Here is a 20,257-nt window from a genome sequence, read left to right as displayed (position 1 = left end):
CGTGGTGCACATATTTATAGGTAGAGGGAGTTTGGAGTGTCCAAATGAGGTGTAGTTTTTGCCCACACGATCGTGATCCAACGACGAAGGACATGGAAGTGGTTTGGAAGGGTTATTGGGCTGTTTTGGAGGGGTGTTGGGCTGCAACACACACGAGGCCTTTGCGGTTCCCCGGTTAACCGTTGGAGCATCAAACGGACTCCAAATGAAACGAAATTTGACAGGCAGTCTACCGGTGGTGTACCAAGGCCACTTAACAAATCTCGGTCCATTCCGAGAACGTTCAACACCCGCTCACAAAAGCATACAAGAGGGGTGCACCGGTGCATGTGGGAGTGTCGGATTGCAAAACGAACAACGGGGAAAATGCTCGGCTGCATGAGACGAACACGAATGCAAATGCGATGTACATGATGACATGATATGAAATGCATGACATGAACAAAATGCAAAACGAAGGCAAAACCCAACCACAAAGGGAATCTCATAACTTAAAGCCGAAAAAGGCAAGAGTTGGAGTTACAAATATGGCAAGTTACATCCGGGGTGTTACAGAAGACCTAGAAGACGCCTTCCGCGACAACTTCCAAGGCACATACGTAAAACCTCCGGATGCCGATGACATAAGTCATATAGTTCAACATCCCAGAGAGTCAGCCAGGAAATTCTGGACCAGGTTCTTAACTAAAAAGAACCAGATAGTCGACTGCCCGAATGTCGAAGCCCTAGCGGCCTTTAAGCATAGCATCCGCGACGAATGGCTTGCCTGACACCTAGGCCAGGAAAAGCCAAAGTCCATGGCAGCCCTCACGGTACTCATGACCTACTTTTGCATGAGCGAAGATAGCTGGCTAGCCCATAGTAATAACAATGCAAGTCATTCTGGCACCTGTGAAGCCAGAAATAGCAATGGCAAGCCCCGACGCAATAGGCATAAACGCCGAAACAATAGTGATAATACTGAAGACACGTGGCTCCAAGTCCGGTCAGTGGAAGAAGCCATATAAAAGGAACAGTTCGGGCTCTTCCATCCTGGACCGCATACTCGATCGTCCATGTCAGATCCACGACACCCCTGATAAACCAGCCAATCATACCCACCGGAGTTGTTGGGTCTTCAAACATGCCGGCAAGTTAAATGCCGAAGACAAGGAGAAGGGGTCGCAAAGAGAGAATGACGACGAGGAGCCTCGTCCACTGAACACAGGGGGACAGAAGAAGTTTCCCCCTCAAGTCAAAACGATGAACATGATATACGCTACCCATATCCCTAAGAGGGAGCGCAAGCGCACGCTTAGAGATGTCTATGCGATAGAGCTAGTCGCCCCAAAATTCAATCCATGGTCGTCCTGCCCGATCACCTTTGATCGCAGGGACCATCCGACCATTATCCGTCATGGTGGTTCAGTCGCACTGGTTCTCGAGCCAATAATTGATGGATTCCACCTCACACGAGTCCTCATGGACGGTAGCAGCAGCCTCAACCTGCTCTATTAGGATACAGTGCGCAAAATGGGCATCGATCCATCAAGGATCAAGCCGACCAAAACTACCTTTAAAGGAGTTACACCAGGTGTAGAGGCCTGTTGCGCGGGCTCAATCACATTGGAGGTCGTCTTCGGATCTTCGGACAACTTCCGAAGCGAAGAGTTAATCTTCGATATCGTCCCCTTCTGCAGCGACTATCACGCATTGCTCGAACGAACCGCGTTTGCTCGATTCAATGCGGTGCCGCACTATGCTTATCTCAAGATCAAGATGCCCGGACCACGCGGTGTCATAACAGTCAATGGAAACACGGAGCGCTCCCTCCGTACCGAGGAACACACTGCGGCCCTGGCAGCGGAAGTATAGAGCGGCCTTTTAAGGCAGAACTTTAATTCAGCCGCCAAGATCCCGTACACTGTCAAACGAGTCCGGACTACTCCACAGCATGACATTCCCGCTCGTCAGGAGTTAGACTAGCAATTCGACCTCGTCTCAGTCCCGACCAAGTGGCGGCATACGTACCGCGCGTACATAACTACACACTAAAAATACCATGGGCAGAGACTGATACATCTCCAACATATCGATAATTTATGAAGTATTCATGCCAAGTTTACAATAGTTTTATATGATTTTGGTATGATTTGATTAGAACTAACCTGGACTAACGTTGTTTTCAGCAGAACTACCGTGGTGTTGTTTTTGTGCAGAAATAAAAGTTCTCGGAATGCGATGAAAATCAACGGAGAATTTTTTGAAATATATAAAAAATACTGGAACAAAAATTGTGACGCCCTCGATTCAATCGTACACTAATCATACACGCAAATGTGTATGATCAAGATCAATGACTCACGGGAAGATATCACAACACAACTCTAGACACAATGTAAAATAATACAAGCTTTATATTACAAGCCAGGGGCCTTGAAGGCTCGAAAACATAAGCTCAAAGACACATGAGTCAGCGGAAGCAACAATATCTGAGTACAGACATAAGTTAGACAAGATTGCCTTAAGAAGACTAGCACAAAAGCAACAACAATCGAAAAGGCAAGGCCTCCTGCATGGGAGCCTCCTAACTATTCCAAGTCGTCAGTGGCCGTCACGTAGTAGTAGGCACCCTCAGGGTAGCAGTAGTCATCAGTGGCGTCGTATGGCTCCTAGGATCCGTCATCTGGTCGCAACAAACGGGTATGGGGGAAAATGAAGTAGCAAAGCAACTGTGAGTACTCATCCAAAATACTCGTAAGACTTACATCAGATCTAAACTAAGTATGCATCTGTATCAAAGGAATGGGTTGTATCTGTGGACTAAACTGCAGAATGCCAGAAGGGAAGGGGAAAGCCTAGCCTATCGAAGACTAGCATCTTCTGGAAACTACCATCTTGCAGCAACAGGAGGGAGTAGAGTAGTATAAAGTAAAGTAGCAGTAATGTTATCAACCTCGGCCAGAGATCCTTTCTCGACTCCCTCCGAGAAAGCAATCCCAGAGCCATACTATCCAGTTATCATCACAATCCAGTTCTCATCATCATTCAGTTCTCATCACAAGTATTCAGTTCTAGTTGTATCGATCGAGATACAACTCCAAGTGTCCGTTACCGTAGGACAGACTATCGATAGATGTTTTGTTCCCTGCAGGGATGCACCAACTTACCCACCACACTCGATTTACTCCGGCCGGACACACTTTCCTAGGTCATGCCCGGCCTCGGCCAAACAATACGCCGCAACCCGACCTAGGTTTAATAGAGAGGCCAGCACGCCGGACCAAACCTATGCCCCCAGGGGTCACGGGCCATCTCCCCGGGAACTCCTGCACGTTGCGTACGCGGCCAGTGAGCAGACCTAGCTACCTCCTTCAACAAGGTAGGTGCTTTCCAGTCCAACCCAGCGCGCGCCTCTCAGTCGCTGACATCTATTAAGCTTCGGCTGATGTATACGACGCAGAACGCCCATACTATGCCCACGTGATGGTTAGTGCTATCAGGCCAGAGGCCCCTCGGATCAAATATCCAAATCGTAGTGGATTAGGAACGCGCGGTAACAAGCAGAGACTCACGAAAGATGTGACCCCGTCGCCCCGTCTCGAGTACTTGCAGCAAGGGCTAAAAATGCCCGGCCACGCCTCGTAAGTATCTCGCGGGCACCTTCCAGGTCAACCCGACTCCACATCACTCGCTATTAAGCTCGCGCGGGTACCCCTCAGGGCCGACCCGTCTTAGTAACATGGCTCAGTGCAAAGTCATAGTAACCATAGTAACTGTGTGTCTAACACCAAGGGGAAAACCCGAGGAATCACCCCCGGTGAATTCCACTCGATGTTGTCGTCAAGGTGAACGTAAGAGGATCCACCCTCGAGGTTCACATTTGATGGGTTGCACGACAGAGCCGTAACGGAAGTGGTTAAGGAGGAAATCACCCTCAATGACCTCGACCGTATAGCTACACTACAGAGATCTCATCAGGAGTGATGTAAGAGGTTCCACCCTCGGCACTCGATGGTAACTCTAGAGAGTCGTACAACTAGGGGGGTGATGTGCGGTGTCGGGGCCTGGACGTCGATCACGTTGATCGAGTCATCGAACATAAAGCGAGGCAACTGGGACAAGGTGGGGGTCACTGATGAATCACTATCCAACCTATACTAAGAAGATTAGGATAAGCAGGTAAGGTATAAAAGCAGGTAACAAAAACAGACTATACATCAGAGTAGGATCATACATAAAGCAGTAGCAGTTCTAATGCAAGCATGAGAGGGAAAGAAATGGGCGATATCGAAATGCTCAAGGGGGGTTTGCTTGCCTGGTTGCTCAGACAGGAAGGAAGGGTCGTCGGTGATGTAGTCGATCACAGCGGCATCATCGGTCTCGGGGTCTATCGGAGAGAAGAGAGGGAAGAAACAGTAAATACAGAGCAATCAATGCATCACAAGGCATAACAAGGCAAAACGTGGTGCTAGGGGTGAGCTAACGCAGTACTAGGCGATACTGGCGAAGGGGGGGGGGACATCCGGGAAAGTTTTCCCGAAGTTTGCATTTTTGGACAGACGAACCGGAGGGGAAAGGTTCGATGTTCGCTATGCTAGGGGCATGTGACAGATGAACGGAGAGCGTATTCCGATTCGTCTCGTTGTTCTGAGAAACTTTCATGTATAAAACTTTTTCATCTGAACTACGATTTATTTTATATGAATTTCTAAAGTTTTAACCAATATTCTAAAAATCCCTGAAATTTTACTAAGTCTAAGAATTCGCCAGTTTTAAACATTACTTAGCTATTTTCTGGAGGCTATAACTAGTGTTCTGTACGTTCTATGATTTTGTCCCTTATATCAATTGTGAGCATTTCTCTGCGATCTACATGTTAGTATCACTTTCATCCATATTAGAGTTCATTTGCTTGATCAAAACTGCGCTTGAAAAGTGCCACTTGAAGTTAATTCCAGAAACTGTTAAAATCTACGAACATAGGATTTTGTGATTTTCATAGAATTTAATCCTTACATCTTTTGAATTTGGTCCAATGGGATGTTTTGAACCTTATCAAGTGTACTACATGCCCACATGAATTTTACTCATATTAATTATTGTTTAGCTACTGTTTAGGGGCTGTACAGAGGGCCAGTTAGCGTAGCAGCAACCAAGCTAGCTACTGCTACAGTAACTGAATGTTACTGTAGCAGAGTAGCAGCAGAGTGCAACGGTGCCGTGCGGGCGCTAGGCAGCGACGGCGAGGCCACGGGCGTGTGCACGCGCTATAGGGCGTTGCAGGGAGGCTCGCGAGTTGCGGCGGCTGCGGGGAGCACACGAGCGAACGCGAGGGGCGAGGCCAACGGCGGGCGCAGCCGCAACAGCGAGTCGGGCGAGCGGGCGGCTATGGTGTGGGCGGCAAAAGCAGCAGTATGGGCAGCCGAGCGAGTGGGTGACGGGCACGCGCGGCCGCCGCAGCACGCCCAGGCGGACGCGGCCAGGGGATGTCTTGGGCGCGTGCGCACGGCATGGAGGAGCCCAGGTCGCGGGCTAGGCGCGGTGAGCGCGGCCACAGGCCAACGGGCACGCGGAGCTTCGGGCGAACTTAAGGGCGGCGGCTACGGCACAAATTCTAAGGGGGAAGGGGAATTTGACGAGGGACTCACTGCGGGGAGGTCGTGGACGAGCTCGAGGGGGTTGGGGACGGCCGGAGCTCGCAGGACGATGGCGAGATGGCGGCGGTCGAGGTTGGTGGAGCCGGTCGATGCCGTCGTGTGGTGCTGCTCCCGACGAACGAGGACTCGAAGAAGACGCGGTGGTCGACAGGGGTTCGCCTGGACAACTCCTCCAACGCCGGGGAGTACTTAGGCCACGGCAACGGCGATGACAGACATAGCCACAGCGCGCTCTCGCGGGCTTGTTTTCGAGCGGAAGGAGAGGGGGCACGATGGGGAAAGAATGGGGATCGGACGAGCTCGATCTAGGGTTTTCGGTGGACGCGTTTATAGGTCGTGGGGGGCGACGTGGAGACCATCCATGGAGTTAATTGCACAGAAGTACCACAATTCGGACATCACATGCAGATGGGTACCATGATTGCTAATTTTTGCGTGTCAGTACCAACATTGGTGTAAGTTTTTGCAAATTAGGCTAGAACGCGTATTTATACGTATTGACGCCCGATCCGACAGCTCGGGCCCACCCGTCAGGTGCCACACTGGCCAATCGGCGCGTGCCCGCGTGCTGACTAGGACGAGCCGGTGCGCTGCTGCTCTCCAACCTAGTCCGGTCGCACCAGCTCCAGCCCGGTCGCACCATTCCCCTCCCCTCCTCCTCGTCGCTCGTTTCCTCCGTCGCCGCCGCCCGTGTCCCGGCTGCCGGCCGCCGCACCACCCCGCCGACGCCATGGTTTTGGAGGACGAAAGCAGCGACGACCATTCTAGCCTCCCGTACATGCAGTGTTCCTCCACAGACTGTCTCAACGAGGTCAGTACAGGGTTAGGGTTAGGGTTTCAGATTTGGGATTTCTTGATTTGGTTAATATCGCTAGGTTTTGATTTGGCCATTGTCTTTGTGCGAGCTTCTGCAGGTCCCTTTCAGCATTGAAGATCCAGATTACAAGGGGCTTGAGCTGGATGTGATGTCTCCATGTGAGAAGCACGGCATGGCATCTGAGAGGCTTGTTGCCTTTGAAGGAACAGACACAGGCAGGAGGTTTTTAGCATGTGCACATCCGGTATGGATTGTAGGATTGTAGGCATACTGATTTTTTTTCTTACTTGGTCAGTGCCATATTGAACTCTGTTTGCTGGAGTACTCTCCTTGCTGTCAACATTTTGGTTCATAGTGGTTAGAGTAGCTTATTTAGGTCAAGCATGAGTATATTTTGCTGGAGTACAATGGCATAGTAATTTATGTTAATAGTGGTAGTAGAGTAGCTTACAAATGTTTGAACACTCCTTGATATGAACAGTACAGTAACTAAACTAGTCAGTCAGCTACTCAAGTGGCTGCTCCTCTTGTTAAATGTAGTGGTCTGGTGCTAACATAGTAATTTATGTTAATAGTGGTAGTAGAGTAGCTTACAAATATTTGAACACTCCTTGATATGAACAGTACAGTAACTAAACTAGTCAGTCAGCTACTCAAGTGGCTGCTCCTCTTGTTAAATGTAGTGGTCTGATGCTAAATTTAGACATTCTTTTTGGCAACTGCAGTGATTTTGTGTAATTACTTGATGTATGAACTGTTTTGTTGTTGTTGTTGTTTTTGCAGGAAGGTAGCAATTGTGGCTTTGTTGAATGGGTTGATCACCAGTGGCCCCCAACAATGCAGAATGCATTATTGAAGCTATGGGCAATGGTTGAAGATGCCAAAAGTGCTAGGGTGAATGAAAATCTTGAAAGTTCTTTCACTATCCACCATCTGACAGAAGAGAAGAACAACCTGGAGGCCAACTATGACAAGCTAGTCCAAGATGTGCATCAGCTTATGAGCTTCCAGGAGGATAGGGTGGTGGATTTCAGACATCTGCAGTCTGCCATTACATATCAGCATGAATGCAGAAGTGAACTGGTGGCTGATATGAATGCACAGATGGCAAAGAAAGATGCAGAGTTTGAGAAGTTTAAGGAGAATTATGATGTGCTACTGAACCTGACAAGAGCTCAAGCTACAGTCATCCAGAACCTGAAGTTGAAGCATATTACTGATAAGCAATTGCTTACTGAAGCTAAGATGAACTTGGAGTTGAAGAATGCAGAGCTCACAAAGTCTGAGGAGAAGCTGAAGGGGAAGATCAAGGGGATCCAGGCCATCTTAGAGAAGTGAAGAAAATGAATATGAGAGTAGTGGGCAATGCTGACCTTTTGGGCATGATGGTTGTGTAGTGTATGGCTCTACTAAATGTGAACTTCTGTAAGATGAACTATGGCTATGTATGTATGTAGTAGATATGCTTTTCATCCTTTTGTGAGAAAAGGATGAACTATGCATCAAAACTCCACTATGTATTGTGAACAATGGTTGTGTACTTTATAATATGTTGAACTGTAGTAAGTATTGTGTGTTATGTGTGTTATGTTTGCTGGATCAGATATTCTATGTTATGTTTGCTAGACTTCAGATTATGATTTCTCATGCACTAGGTTTTGATGATTATGTTAGCATTGGAAGACTATTTGATGGTTATGTTAGCACTGGATTATTAGATGGTTATGTTATATCATGCATTGGAAGCCTATGTTTAGGTGGCTCTGTCGACCTCGAGTCACCGTAAACCCTAATGGTTAGGTTTAGGTGGCTCCGTCGACCCCGAGTCACCATAAACCCTAATGGTTAGGCTTAGGTGGCTTCGTCGACCCCGAGTCATCGTAAACCCTAATGGTTAGGCTTAGGTGGCTTCCTCGACCCCGAGTCACCGTAAACCCTAATGGTTAGGCTTAGGTGGCTTCCTCGACCCCGAGTCACCGTAAACCCTAATGGTTAGGCTTAGGTGGCTCCGTCGACCCCGAGTCACCATAAACCCTAATGGTTAGGCTTAGGTGGCTCCGTCGACCCCGAATCACCGTAAACCCTAATGGTTAGGCTTAGGTGGCTCCGTGGATGAACCCTAGTTTCGTTCCCCACTCTGAGATCTGGTGCTGTCAATTTAATAGTAGAAGAGGTATCTGTCCCACATGTCAGAATCCCCAAATGTGGTACTGCATGTTATGTGATGCCCCAATATTGGTACTGACATGCAACAGATAGCAGCAGTATTGGTACTAATTTGTCACAAGTAACTGCAATTTTGGTACTGCTTTGCAAATACTGGTAGTTCAGAAAACCACCTAAAGTTCAACATTCAGAAAACCACCTAAAGGTGAACATTCAGATAACCACCTAAAGTTCAACATTCAGATAATCACCTAAAGTTCAACCACATATCCAGTAGCAAGTTATACATATCCAGTACTCCACCTCAAGTTCAACATTACAAGCATCAAGTTCAACATTACTAGAGTACTCCACTAGTACTCCACCTCAAGCATCAAGTTCAACCAAAATAACACCACAATATTTCACATTACATGGCTCCTCCTCCTCCCATGCTAGCATTGAAGTAGGACATCCATCCAGTGTGTGTGCCATCAGTAGGAATGTCAGCATATTGCCTGGGAGCACCTCTTCCAGCTCTTCCTCTGCCTCTGCCAGCTCCTCTTCCAGATGGTGGTGGTGTAGTAGAAGTAGCACCAGCTCCTCTGCCAGCTCCCCTTCCTCTTCCAGATGGTGGTGTTGTAGTAGAAGTAGCACCAGCTCCTCTGCCAGCTCCTCTTCTTCCAGATGATGGTGGTGTAGGAGCAGAAGCAGCAGGTCTTGGCTGTCTTGCTGTTGGTGGAGTAGAAGGACCAGCAACTCTTGGCTGTGAGGTACTTGGAGTAGCCTTGCAAAGAAAAGGAAACAATTAATAATGCTAGAAAGAAATGTACAAGAAAGAAAACATTAGTATATTTCAAGGTGAAAAATTATTACCACATGCTTATTCTTCCTCAAAGCTAGCTCAGGCTTCAACTGTTTAAGACAGTTTGTGTACCTATGCCCTTGGAGACCACAATTGCCACATGTTATGGTCCCCATTCTTGAAGTTTCTTTTGGCTTTGGTACTTCAAATTTGCCCTTGATCCTCTTTTCTTTCCTTCTTCCTCTCTTGATTTTGAATGCAGGTGGTTCTATGTCTGGACCAGGGGTCCTTGTCCAATCATGCTCACCAGGCACAGGAAAGATCATTGGTTCATAAGCTGCAGCATAAAAATCTTTCTTGAAGAATTTGCTGACATAATCCTCTGGTTTCCTTTTAGCCTTGTTTATTGCAGAGATGGCATGGTTGCAAGGTATGCCACTAAGGTCCCACTTCCTGCATCCACATGTCTGAAGTTCCAGGTTGACAGCATGTGTTTGCTGCCCACTTGTAACTTTCCATAAGTTGACCCCTGCCTGTATTGGCTTGCAGTATCTGGCCCTCTCCTTCTCAGCCTCTAGCTTCTCACTGTAATGAGGTGTTATCTCCCATCTTGCTTCCTTAACACACTCTCTCTCTTCATGTGCCACCTCACCATCTGCTTATCTTTTATCCCATCACACATTGTCCTTGTAGGTTTTCTCCTAACATCTAGAATGTACTTGTTGAACACCTCAGACAAGTTGTTCACTACCAAGTCAGTCTTGCAGTTTGTGTCAAATGCATGCCTTGCCCATGTCTTTTTTGGTATTGCAGTAAGCCACTCCCAAGCTTCCTCACTTTCAGCTCTAAGATCATTCATTGCAATATTAAATTTGTGTTCATTGTAGGCATAGCTAGCATTATCCATGCACTTCTTAAGATCTTCACCCCTAAACCCAGCATTTTGGAAATTTGCATATATATGTCTAAGGCAGAACCTTTGGTTGCAATTTGGAAACACAGCATTCACTGCATACAGTAACCCCTGACACAAACAATATAACAAGTCTAAGCTACATCCTAAAGAAATATGCACCAATGAATTAAATATGCATTCTAATCTACTATAAACACTTGTGCAAAACATAATGAAACTCTAAGCTAATGTAAACACTTCTGCAAAACACATACCTTTTGTCTATCTGACATTATAGTATAAGGTCCAAACTTGCCCACTTCTCCCCCTAGGCAAATTTTCAGTTGGTGTAGAAACCAACACCAACTAGCTTTGTCCTCTTGTCCAACTATGCCAAATGCCAGTGGATATATGTTGTTGTTGCCATCTCTACCAGTGGCAGCAAGGAGTTGAGCACCTGTAGTGAGCTTAATGAAGCACCCATCAACACCTGCATAATCAACATTTCCAAACATTAAATACATTGAAGTGAGAAACAAAATGTAGTACTCTACAATATGTAAATGGTGCACAAGGTTTAGGAACTAACCAATGAATGGCCTACACCCATTGAGAAACCCCTCCCTTGCTCCATTCATGCAAAAGAACATGGCATTGAATCTTGGGCCTGGGTAGGGTATTCTTGCAGTTGGTGTTGGAGTAACAGTAGTGACTATTACTCTGCTCCCAGGGTTTGTGTCCATGACAGTCTGAGCATAGTCTTTAAGCCTAGGATATTGCTTCTTGTGATCTCCTAACACAGCTTCAATAGCTATGTTCTTTGCCCTATATGCCATGCACTTGGGCACATCTACACCATATTTTTCATTGCATGCATCAATTATAGTCTGAATACCAGTAGTTATATCATATCTAAAGAGATGCTCATATTTCTGTGCTAGCCACTTAGCACTAACCCTGGTGGTCTCTGTGGTACTAGGCAAGTGTGTTCTAGTCTCATCTTCTTAATTACAAAGGTTTTCTCCCCTTTTATAACTGCTGCCACCATTAAGAAGTGGCATTGTTTATCTGGACACTCAACAATTATCCTCTAATCTGAATTCCTGTGATACCTGAAATTCCTGGCCTAGGTGATGTGCAAATTCAACAAAGCATCTCTGAATTGATGCTGATCCCTAAAACACAACTTCATACACAGTTGCTCATGTGGTTGCTCCAATTTCTCATTATACCACTTCCTAGCAGGCCTTTTCTTTGCCCTACTCTTCCTTTTATTTGGTAGGACAAAAGAGAGTGGCTCAAAACCATCATCATCACTATCCCTCAACAACCCCTTCTCTTCTTCATCTGATGATGGTCTGAAATCAGGTTCAACCTCTGGTAGCTCACTACAATGTGACCTAGTAGTTGGGCCTCTTCTAACTAGCAGCTTCTGCTTCTTCTTTACAGGTTCAACTATAGTTTCTTCTTCTTGTTCAAAAGTCCTATCTTGTTCTACCTCAAATGGGTCCTCAACTTCAGTGTCACCCTCATAATGCAGCATTTCTTCCTCTTCTGATTGATCATCATCTGATTCTTCCTCTTGTGCTTCTAGCTCTCTCTGTCTCTTTCCCTCTTCCACCTCTACATCTTCATCATCAACCATGTAATTAGGGTCACTTCCAATTTGACCATCCTCATCAGAGGCATCACTGTCCTCATAAGCCTCAAATCCTTGATATCCCTCTTCTTCTTCTTCCAAAACTGCTTTCAACTTGTCTGTTGCATTTTTGCTTTCTTGTGTGCAAACACCAGCATGACCAGCAGGGTGATGTGTGCTACATTGACTGTCAAAGACTACTCCTTCCTTATCAACAGCTAAGATAGGAGGCTCACTCAGATCATAAACAAGAGGCTCTTGGTACACCACAGTGGACAAGTCTGGCTTTTCAAAATGCTGGCTCTCAAAATTAGTATCACGGGGTGGACAAGCCCTGACTAGCAAATTAAGCACCAATTTGTCCTGGATCTTCCTCTTTATCATCTGTAATTCTGCATGACTGTCTACCAAATCCAGCCCTTTCTCTCCTAAAGATGGATTTTCAATGTGAAACAAACAATCATATGCATTAAATCCTTGGGTTTCCATCACTGCAACCAAATTCAGATAAGTAATATCTGAACCACACAGCTTCATCTCCAATGGCTCTCTTGCATCAAAATGGATCCTTACTTCCCAAATGTCTTCATCCAAACTACAGAACAAATTAAATTTCATGTATTCATTATAATTACTCTTAATTTGCAGAGCAACAGTACAGTACAATGCAATTTAAAGTAACGTGTAAGTCTATTATTTACTAATTGAGCACAATAGCAAAATTTGGAGAGCAACAGTACAGTACAAAACAATTTAAAGTAACAGTACCAGATAGTACAGAACAACTTGGAGAGCCACAATAATCGCAAATTTTTACTGTCATTGAACTAATTTGAGAGTGCAATACACTATGTTACTAGGTTAGTTTAATTGTCCTATACTAGTCACTTCAATTGGATAAAACCTAATCCCCAACTGGATAAAGCAGAAGATGAACAAACCCTAAAAATGCCCAATTGGATAAATCAGAGGAGGAAGAGGACAAGGGTACTTATAGCACGCCGCCAAGTCCATGCGTCAACTCATGGCTGCTGCTAGGGTTCGCCACCCACTGATGCGCCAACCGCAACCGCTGCTCCATGGTGAGTAACATCGACTCCTCGTCGTCGGTCGAGTACGCGGAGCTGGAGTCGTCGCCGCCATCCCAGTCGACGCCAGCCGTTCCGCTAGGAGGCCAGAACGGCATCTCACCACCGCTGTGGACGCCCTCACCGCCGCCTGGCGGAATCGCCGACGCCATGGACTAGGGTTCGAGCGAGGAGGAGGAGGGGAGGGGAATGGTGCGGCCGGGCTGGAACTGGTGCGACCGGACTAGGTTGGAGAGCAGCAGCGCACCGGCTCGTCCTAGTCAGCACGTGGGCACGCGCGGGCACGCGCCGATTGGCCAGCGTGGCACCTGACGGGTGGGCCCGAGTTGTCGGATCGGGCGTCAATACGTATAAATACATGTTTTAGCCTAATTTGCAAAAACTTACACCAATGTTGGTACTGACACACAAAAATTAGCAATCATGGTACCAATCTACATGTGATGCCCGAATTGTGGTACTTCTGTGCAATTAACTCCCATCCATGGCTAAGGCGGCTCGGATGCGCGCGACGCCTTCCTCTGCCTCCTGTAGCATGAGGTAAGGGATGCTGGAGGTGGGCTGGGCTGTTTTTCTTGATAGGCCTGGGTCCAGTAGTGTAGGTCCTTTTCTTTTCCCTTTTCTATTTCTTTTTATTTATTTGCTTTTCTTTCACTGTTTGCATTTTTATAGAAATAGCAAATGATTTCTTTCCACAAAGTAATTGGCACATAAATACTAGGCCATATATTAAGGGTGCACACAAGGTTTGGGGTTAACTGGACAATCTTAACTAATTATTTATTTTGAAAAGGCCATTTTATGTGATGTTGGATCATTTATTATTTTCCTAGGAATTGATTTGTGAGTCAAGTGAAGTTAGTTTCAACATGGCAATGAACACGGGAATTTATAGATTTATTCGAGCATTTTGTTTTAATATTTGAAAACTTTTATTGTTTGACTTTGTTTTAGATTTGAAAATTTCAACCGGTTTCGAACCAACGCGAGTTTAAGAACAGTAATCGTGGTGACATGGCACTATCAGAAGGGGATTACTGTAGCTTAGTTATCCGGGCGTCACAAAAATATACCAGAGGGGAGTCTCGTGGGCCCCACGAGGGTGGGGGCGCGCACACCCCCCTGGGGCGCGCCCCTGTGCCTCGTGGACTACCCGTGGGGCCCCTAACTTGTTCTCGACGCCAACCTCTCCTATAAATACCCAAACCTCGAGAAATAACCTAGATCGGAAGTTCCCCCGCCGCAAGCCTCTGTAGCCACGAGAAATCAATCTAGGCCCTCTCTGGCACCCTGCCAGAGGGGGCCATCATTACCGGAGGCTATGGAGGAGGATCCCGGAGGGTGCCGGTGTCAAAACCGGCGGATCTCGGGTAGGGGGTCCCGAACTATGCGTCTAAGGCAGATGGTAATAGGAGGCGGGGCACACAATGTTTACCCAGGTTTGGACCCTCTTGATGGAGGTAATACCCTACGTCCTGCTTGATTGATCTTGACGATATGAGTATTACAAGAGTTGATCTACCACGAGAACGTAGAGGCTAAACCCTAGAAGCTAGCCTATGATTATGATTGTTGTTGTCCTACGGACTAAACCCTCCGGTTTATATAGACACCGGAGGGGGCTAGGGTTACACAGAGTCGGTTACAAGGGAGGAGATCTACATATCCGAACTGCCAAGCTTGCCTTCCACGCAAAGGAGAGTCCCACCCGAACATGGGACGAAGTCTTCAATCTTGTATCTTCATAGTCCAATAGTCCGGCCAAAGTATATAGTCCGGCTGTCCGAGGACCCCCTAATCCAGGACTCCCTCAGTAGCCCCTGAACCAGGCTTCAATGATGACGAGTCCGGCACGTAGATTGTCTTCGGCATTGCAAGGCGGGTTCCTTCTCCGAATACTCCATAGAGGATTTTGAACACAAGGATAGTGTCCGGCTCTGCAAAACAAATTCCACATACCACCGTAGAGAGTATAATATTTCCACAAATCTAATGTGCTGACAACTTTTCATAACGTGACATCACACCATGGCCCGGTCATTATTCGAACCGTTTTCTCAACCAACTACTACACATATTGCGAGGCGGTTTTCTTGGCACGTCTTGTCGAAGCAGAGATCGTGTCCCCTCATCATGGGATTCTCATTAATACTGGTGTGGGTAACCCAACCGCGCCTGCTGGTGTGACTCCTCGATTTTAGGAAAGTTCCAAATGGGCATGCGGAGGACGCTTGATATTCGCCCTCTTTATAAAGGGGCCAAGGCCTGTCCTTTTCTTCTCGCACTCAATCCTTCCCCTCACCTCGAGTTCCAACACCCAAGGCTCAGGCTACGCGCTTCGGACCTTCAACCATGTCCGGATCCAGCCTTCGAGGTCGTTAGATGGCATCCTTTGTCACACGGGGGGGGGGGGACATCAAGAAGCTAAGGGAAGCCAGGTACCTGACCGCCGAAATGTCGCACAGGCTGCCCGCTCAAGGTCAGGTCATCCCCACTCTCGAACCCAACGAGAGCGTCGTATTTGTTTCCCACTTCCTTCGAGGGCTAGGTTTTAGTCTTGATCCCTTTGTCAGAAGGCTCATGTTCTATTACGGGCTCGATTTCCATGATCTAGCCCCGGATTCCGTCCTTCACATCTCATCGTTTATCGTCGTGTGTAAGGCTTTCCTCCGCATCACCCCACACTTCAGCTTATGGCTCAAGACCTTCACTGTGAAGCCGAAGATGATCGATGGGCGACACGCAGAATGTGGAGGTGCCATAATAAGCAAAGGCGCCGACGCTCCATGGCCGAAGGGTTCCTTCCTGGAGGTGTCCAACTTATGGCAGCGGGAGTGGTTTTACATCACAGCTCCCCGAAGTACCAAGTGGGTAGCCACCCCCGCTTTCCGCACTACAAAAAAAAGACACATCCGTGACATTTTGGGCCGAACAAAATTTTTTTATGTCATAAATATGACACATCTATGAAGATAATTGTGACATAACCCGGTATCATCATAGATGTGGTGGGCTCCTACTTCTATGACAAAAAATCATGACGGAAAATGGGCTTTTCATCCTGGGAGGGCCGGAGATGCAGCTGCATGACATTCTTTGGTCCGTCCATGACGGAAAAAACCATGGTAGAAGCGAGGGGGAGGAAAATTTCGGGGAGTTCCCGGTTACGGTGGGAGGTCGGGGGCCGAGCGATGCACGTTTCTCTCATATACGTACGCGCGTGTGTGCGAGGCGTTGGCTCTAACTGAACCCGAGCGAGGCGTTGGGCTCTAACTGAACCCGAGCGATTGCACTGCAGGCTACGCGTTACTGAACCCGAGCGATCGATCGATGGCTGTTAACTGAACCCGATCGAGCAATTCCTTCGCTACTGCTGCTAACTGAAGTCGATCGATGGGATGAACAGTGAGCGTTGCGGGGGGGGGGGGGGTGGATGAACAGTGAGAAGTGGCGTTGCCTCTAGATGAACAAGACCCCGTGGTGTGGTGGGGGGCTGGATGAGCAGTAGACGGTGGAGGGGTGCCCGTGGAGGGGTGGATGAACAGGACCCCGTGGTGTGGAGGGCTGGATGAACAGTAGACGGTGGAGGGGTGGTTGAACAGGACCCCGTGGTGTGGAGGGCTGGATGAACAGTAGACGGTGGAGGGGTGCCCATGGAGGGGTGGTTGAACATGACCCCGTGGTGTGGAGGGCTGGATGAACAGTAGACGGTGGAGGGGTGGTTGAACAGTAGCTGGTGGAGTAGCGCGCAGTGGAGGCTGGATGAACAGGAGCCCGTGGAGGCTGGAGGAGGTCGACGGTGGAGATGAACAGTATCCCGTGGAGTCCCATTTTGCAGTACGCCACACCCCTCCTGATGAACAGGATCCCCGTTTCGACCGTAGCGCTCCAACACAAGTCTGTTTCCTCCGTTTTGCGGTACGCCACACCCCTCCCGATCAACAGGACCCCCGTTTCGACCGTAGGAGGTCCGTTTCCTCCGTTTTGTGGTACGCTAGACCCCTCCCGATGAACAGGATCCCGTTTCGAACGTGGCCGGTCGAACACATGGCCGTTTCCTCCGTTCTGCGGTACGCCAGGCCTTGTTTCCATCGCCTGTTCCGTCCAAGCCCTCCCGATGAACACGACGCATTCCGTTGCCTCCCCATGAACACGACGCATTCCGTTGCCTCCCCATGAACACGACGACGACGCTGTTTCTCCGTTCCCACCCAGCCATGTACACGACAATTGTGACAAAACCCGATATCATCATAGATGTGGTGGGCTCCTACTTCTATGACAAAAAATCATGACAGAAAATGGGCTTTTCGTCCTGGGAGGGCCGGAGACGCAGCTGCATGACATTCTTTGGGCCGTCCATGACGGAAAAAACCATGGTAGAAGTGAGGGGGAGGAAAATTTCGGGGAGTTCCCGGTTACGGTGGGAGGTCGGGGGCCGAGCGATGCGCGTTTCTCTCGTACACGTACACGCGTGTGTGCGAGGCGTTGGCTCTAACTGAACCCGAGCAAGGCGTTGGGCTCTAACCGAACCCGAGCGATTGCACTGCAGGCTACGCGTTACTGAACCCGAGCGATCGATCGATGGCTGTTAACTGAACCCGATCGAGCGATTCCTTCGCTACTGCTGCTAACTGAAGCTGATCGATGGGATGAACAGTGAGCGTTGCGCGTGCGGGGGGGTGGGGGGGTTGGATGAACAGTGAGCGGTGGCATTGCCTCTGGATGAACAGGACCCCGTGGTGTGGTGGAGGGCTGGATGAACGGTAGACGATGGAGGGGTGCCCGTGGAGGGGTGGATGAACAGGACCCCGTGGTGTGGAGGGCTGGATGAACAGTAGATGGTGGAGGGGTGGTTGAACAGGACCCCGTGGTGTGGAGGGTTGGATGAATAATAGACGGTGGAGGGGTGCCCGTGGAGGGGTGGTTGAACAGGACCGCGTGGTGTGGAGGGCTGGATGAACATTAGACGGTGGAGGGGTGGTTGAACAGTAGCCGGTGGAGTAGTGCGCGGTGGAGGCTGGATGAACAGGAGCCCGTGGAGGCTGGATGAACAGGAGCCCGTGGATGCTGGAGGAGGTCGCGGTGGAGATGAACAGTATCCCGTGGAGTCCCGTTTTGCGGTACGCCACACCCCTCCCGATGAATAGGACCCCCGTTTCGACCGTAGCGCTCCAACACAAGTCCGTTTCCTCCGTTTTGCGGTACGCCACACCCCTCCCGATCAACAGGACCCCCGTTTCAACCGTAGGAGGTCCGTTTCCTCCGTTTTGTGGTACGCCAAACCCCTCCCGATGAACATGATCCCGTTTCGAACGTGGCCGGTCGAACACAAGGCCGTTTCCTCCGTTCTGCGGTACACCAGGCCTCGTTTCCATCGCCTGTTCCGTCCAAGCCCTCCCGATAAACACGACGCATTCCGTTGCCTCCCCATGAACACGACGCATTCCGTTGCCTCCCCATGAACACGACGACGACGCTATTTCTCCGTTCCGACTCAGCCATGTACACGAGCCCTGGCTGTACGTATGCGCGAGTAGGCGTTCGAGACCCCGCCCGTATGTACACATACGTGGCCATATTTTCTTTCTTGCACCTTGGCCGCTGTACGTACGTGTAAATGCTACGTGCGTGCCTCTACTACGACACGTGCGCGCCTCTACATCGATTAGTATGTACGTACATGTTCGCGACAAGATTGACAACATTACGTACGCTTCGACCAGGTGCGTCCCAACTGTCAGGCACTTCCTTGCCTGCGAAGATGTAGCTGGTGGGTCCCAGCAGTCAGGGGGCGAATCATTTTTTTTGCCCGGACGCACTTCCTTGCATGCGAAGATATAGCTGGTGGGTCCCAGCAATCAGGAGGAAATGTTTTTTTTCACGAAATAGGGTGGCCCGTCCGGTGGGTCCCGCTGTCAGGTGGAGGAATAATTATTTTGCATGTAATAAGGAGACACTTCCTTGCTACGGCCGTGGACCCAGCTGTCAGCCTCTCCACGTACAGTCCACGTCCGATGGAAGCCGTTCCTTGACCACGTTGATCACGCCGCGCCGAGAGCACCAGGGCGGTGGACGACGACGAGGACTAGGAAGGGGACGACGCGGAGCCGGGGAAGACGCGGCAGTGGATGCCCACGCGTAGAGGAGTACGAGGGTTCACTGGTTCGCTGCGGTGTGAGGCTGCCGTCGCCGCAGAATAACAGGGGGTGTGGGTGAGTAGAGGGATGGCCTGACCAGCGGTGGGAGTAGTAGGGGGCGGTGAGGCCTCCGCTGCATCGCAGCCGGCCACGAGAGGTAGGAGCACGAGGCACAACCGATGCTGGTTTGGGCAGCTGGAGTAAGAAGACCAGAGGTTAAAGAAGCACTACGGCCATTGGATGGACATCATACGGTCACCTGAGCTAGAATCGTGCATATTGACTAAGTTGACAAAGCCCTCCGTCCCTGTCAACTTAGTAGGCCCACAAGTCAGCCTCCCACCAAGGTGGGTCCCAGCTAGCAGGGGGTATTCATTTTTTTGAGCGTAATAAGGAGGCACTTCCTTGCGTGCGAAGATATAGCTGGTGGGTCCGAGCTGTCACCGGCGGTAACGTTTTTTCGTGAAATACAGAGGCCTTTTCAGTGGGTCCCTGATGTCAGGTGGAGGAATCATTATTTTGCGCGTAATAAGGAGGCATTTACTTGCGTGCGGCCATGGACCCAGCTGTCGGCCTCTCCACGTACAGTCCACTTCAGATGCATGTCGGTCGTTGACCACGTTGACCAGGCCGCGCAGAGAGCACCAGGGCAGTGGACGACGGCGAGGCCTAGGAAGGGAACGACACGGAGGCAGGGAAGACTCGACAGTTGTTTCCCACGCGGAGGGGAGTACGACTGTATGAGGGTTTACTGGTTCCTCTGCCATCGCCGGAGAATAACAGCAGGTGTGGGTGAGTAGAGGGATGGCTAGGCCAGCGATGGGAGTACGGTGGGGTGGTGAGGCTTGCGCGGCAGCAGAGCCGGCCGTGGGGAGGAGGGAGCAGGCAGTCCCGCCGGCGCTTGTTTGAGCGGCTGGAGCAGGAAGAGCAGAGATTGAAGAAGCACGACGGCCGTTGGATGGCCATCCAACAGTCACTGCTTGTGCGTCAACCTTTTTTTAGGAAAGCCTCAAATCCGTGGAAAACAGCATACAACCCATCTGCCATTATTTCTAATAATTTACAGCCCATTTGCTAATTATTAAGGTT

General features: G+C 49.2%; 2 protein-coding genes across 2 annotated transcripts; one reads left to right on the top strand and one right to left on the bottom strand.

The window, feature by feature from the left end:
* Positions 1-6,369: 6,369 nt before the first annotated feature.
* On the top strand, positions 6,370-7,794 carry LOC147979121 (uncharacterized). The gene is made up of 3 exons (XM_087515049.1): positions 6,370-6,450; positions 6,554-6,700; positions 7,240-7,794. The coding sequence occupies exons 1-3, from the start codon at positions 6,370-6,372 to the stop codon at positions 7,792-7,794; spliced, it is 783 nt and encodes a 260-aa protein (XP_087371175.1).
* A 1,313-nt stretch (positions 7,795-9,107) lies between these two features.
* On the bottom strand, positions 9,108-11,044 carry LOC147979120 (protein FAR1-RELATED SEQUENCE 6-like). The gene is made up of 5 exons (XM_087515048.1): positions 10,891-11,044; positions 10,577-10,791; positions 10,054-10,430; positions 9,714-9,859; positions 9,108-9,388 (listed from the first exon to the last, which is right to left on the bottom strand). The coding sequence occupies exons 1-5, from the start codon at positions 11,042-11,044 to the stop codon at positions 9,108-9,110; spliced, it is 1,173 nt and encodes a 390-aa protein (XP_087371174.1).
* Between the last annotated feature and the right edge of the window lie 9,213 nt (positions 11,045-20,257).

The sequence above is a fragment of the Triticum urartu genome, chromosome 3A (assembly GCF_056163025.1).
Source record: "Triticum urartu cultivar PI428250 chromosome 3A, HENAU_Tu73, whole genome shotgun sequence".
Lineage (NCBI taxonomy): Eukaryota > Viridiplantae > Streptophyta > Magnoliopsida > Poales > Poaceae > Triticum > Triticum urartu.
This window is presented reverse-complemented; position numbering and strand designations above follow the sequence as displayed.

Coding starts and splice junctions, on each gene's coding strand:
- LOC147979121 (XM_087515049.1), top strand. CDS start 6,370: ATGGTTTTGGAGGACGAAAGCAGCGACGACCATTCTAGCCTCCCGTAC. Junction 6,451..6,553: donor CCACAGACTGTCTCAACGAG/GTCAGTACAGGG, acceptor GAGCTTCTGCAG/GTCCCTTTCAGCATTGAAGA. Junction 6,701..7,239: donor TTTTAGCATGTGCACATCCG/GTATGGATTGTA, acceptor TTGTTTTTGCAG/GAAGGTAGCAATTGTGGCTT.
- LOC147979120 (XM_087515048.1), bottom strand. CDS start 11,044: ATGGACACAAACCCTGGGAGCAGAGTAATAGTCACTACTGTTACTCCA. Junction 10,431..10,576: donor TAATGTCAGATAGACAAAAG/GTATGTGTTTTG, acceptor TGTTTGTGTCAG/GGGTTACTGTATGCAGTGAA. Junction 9,389..9,713: donor AATGATCTTTCCTGTGCCTG/GTGAGCATGATT, acceptor TTTCTTTGCAAG/GCTACTCCAAGTACCTCACA.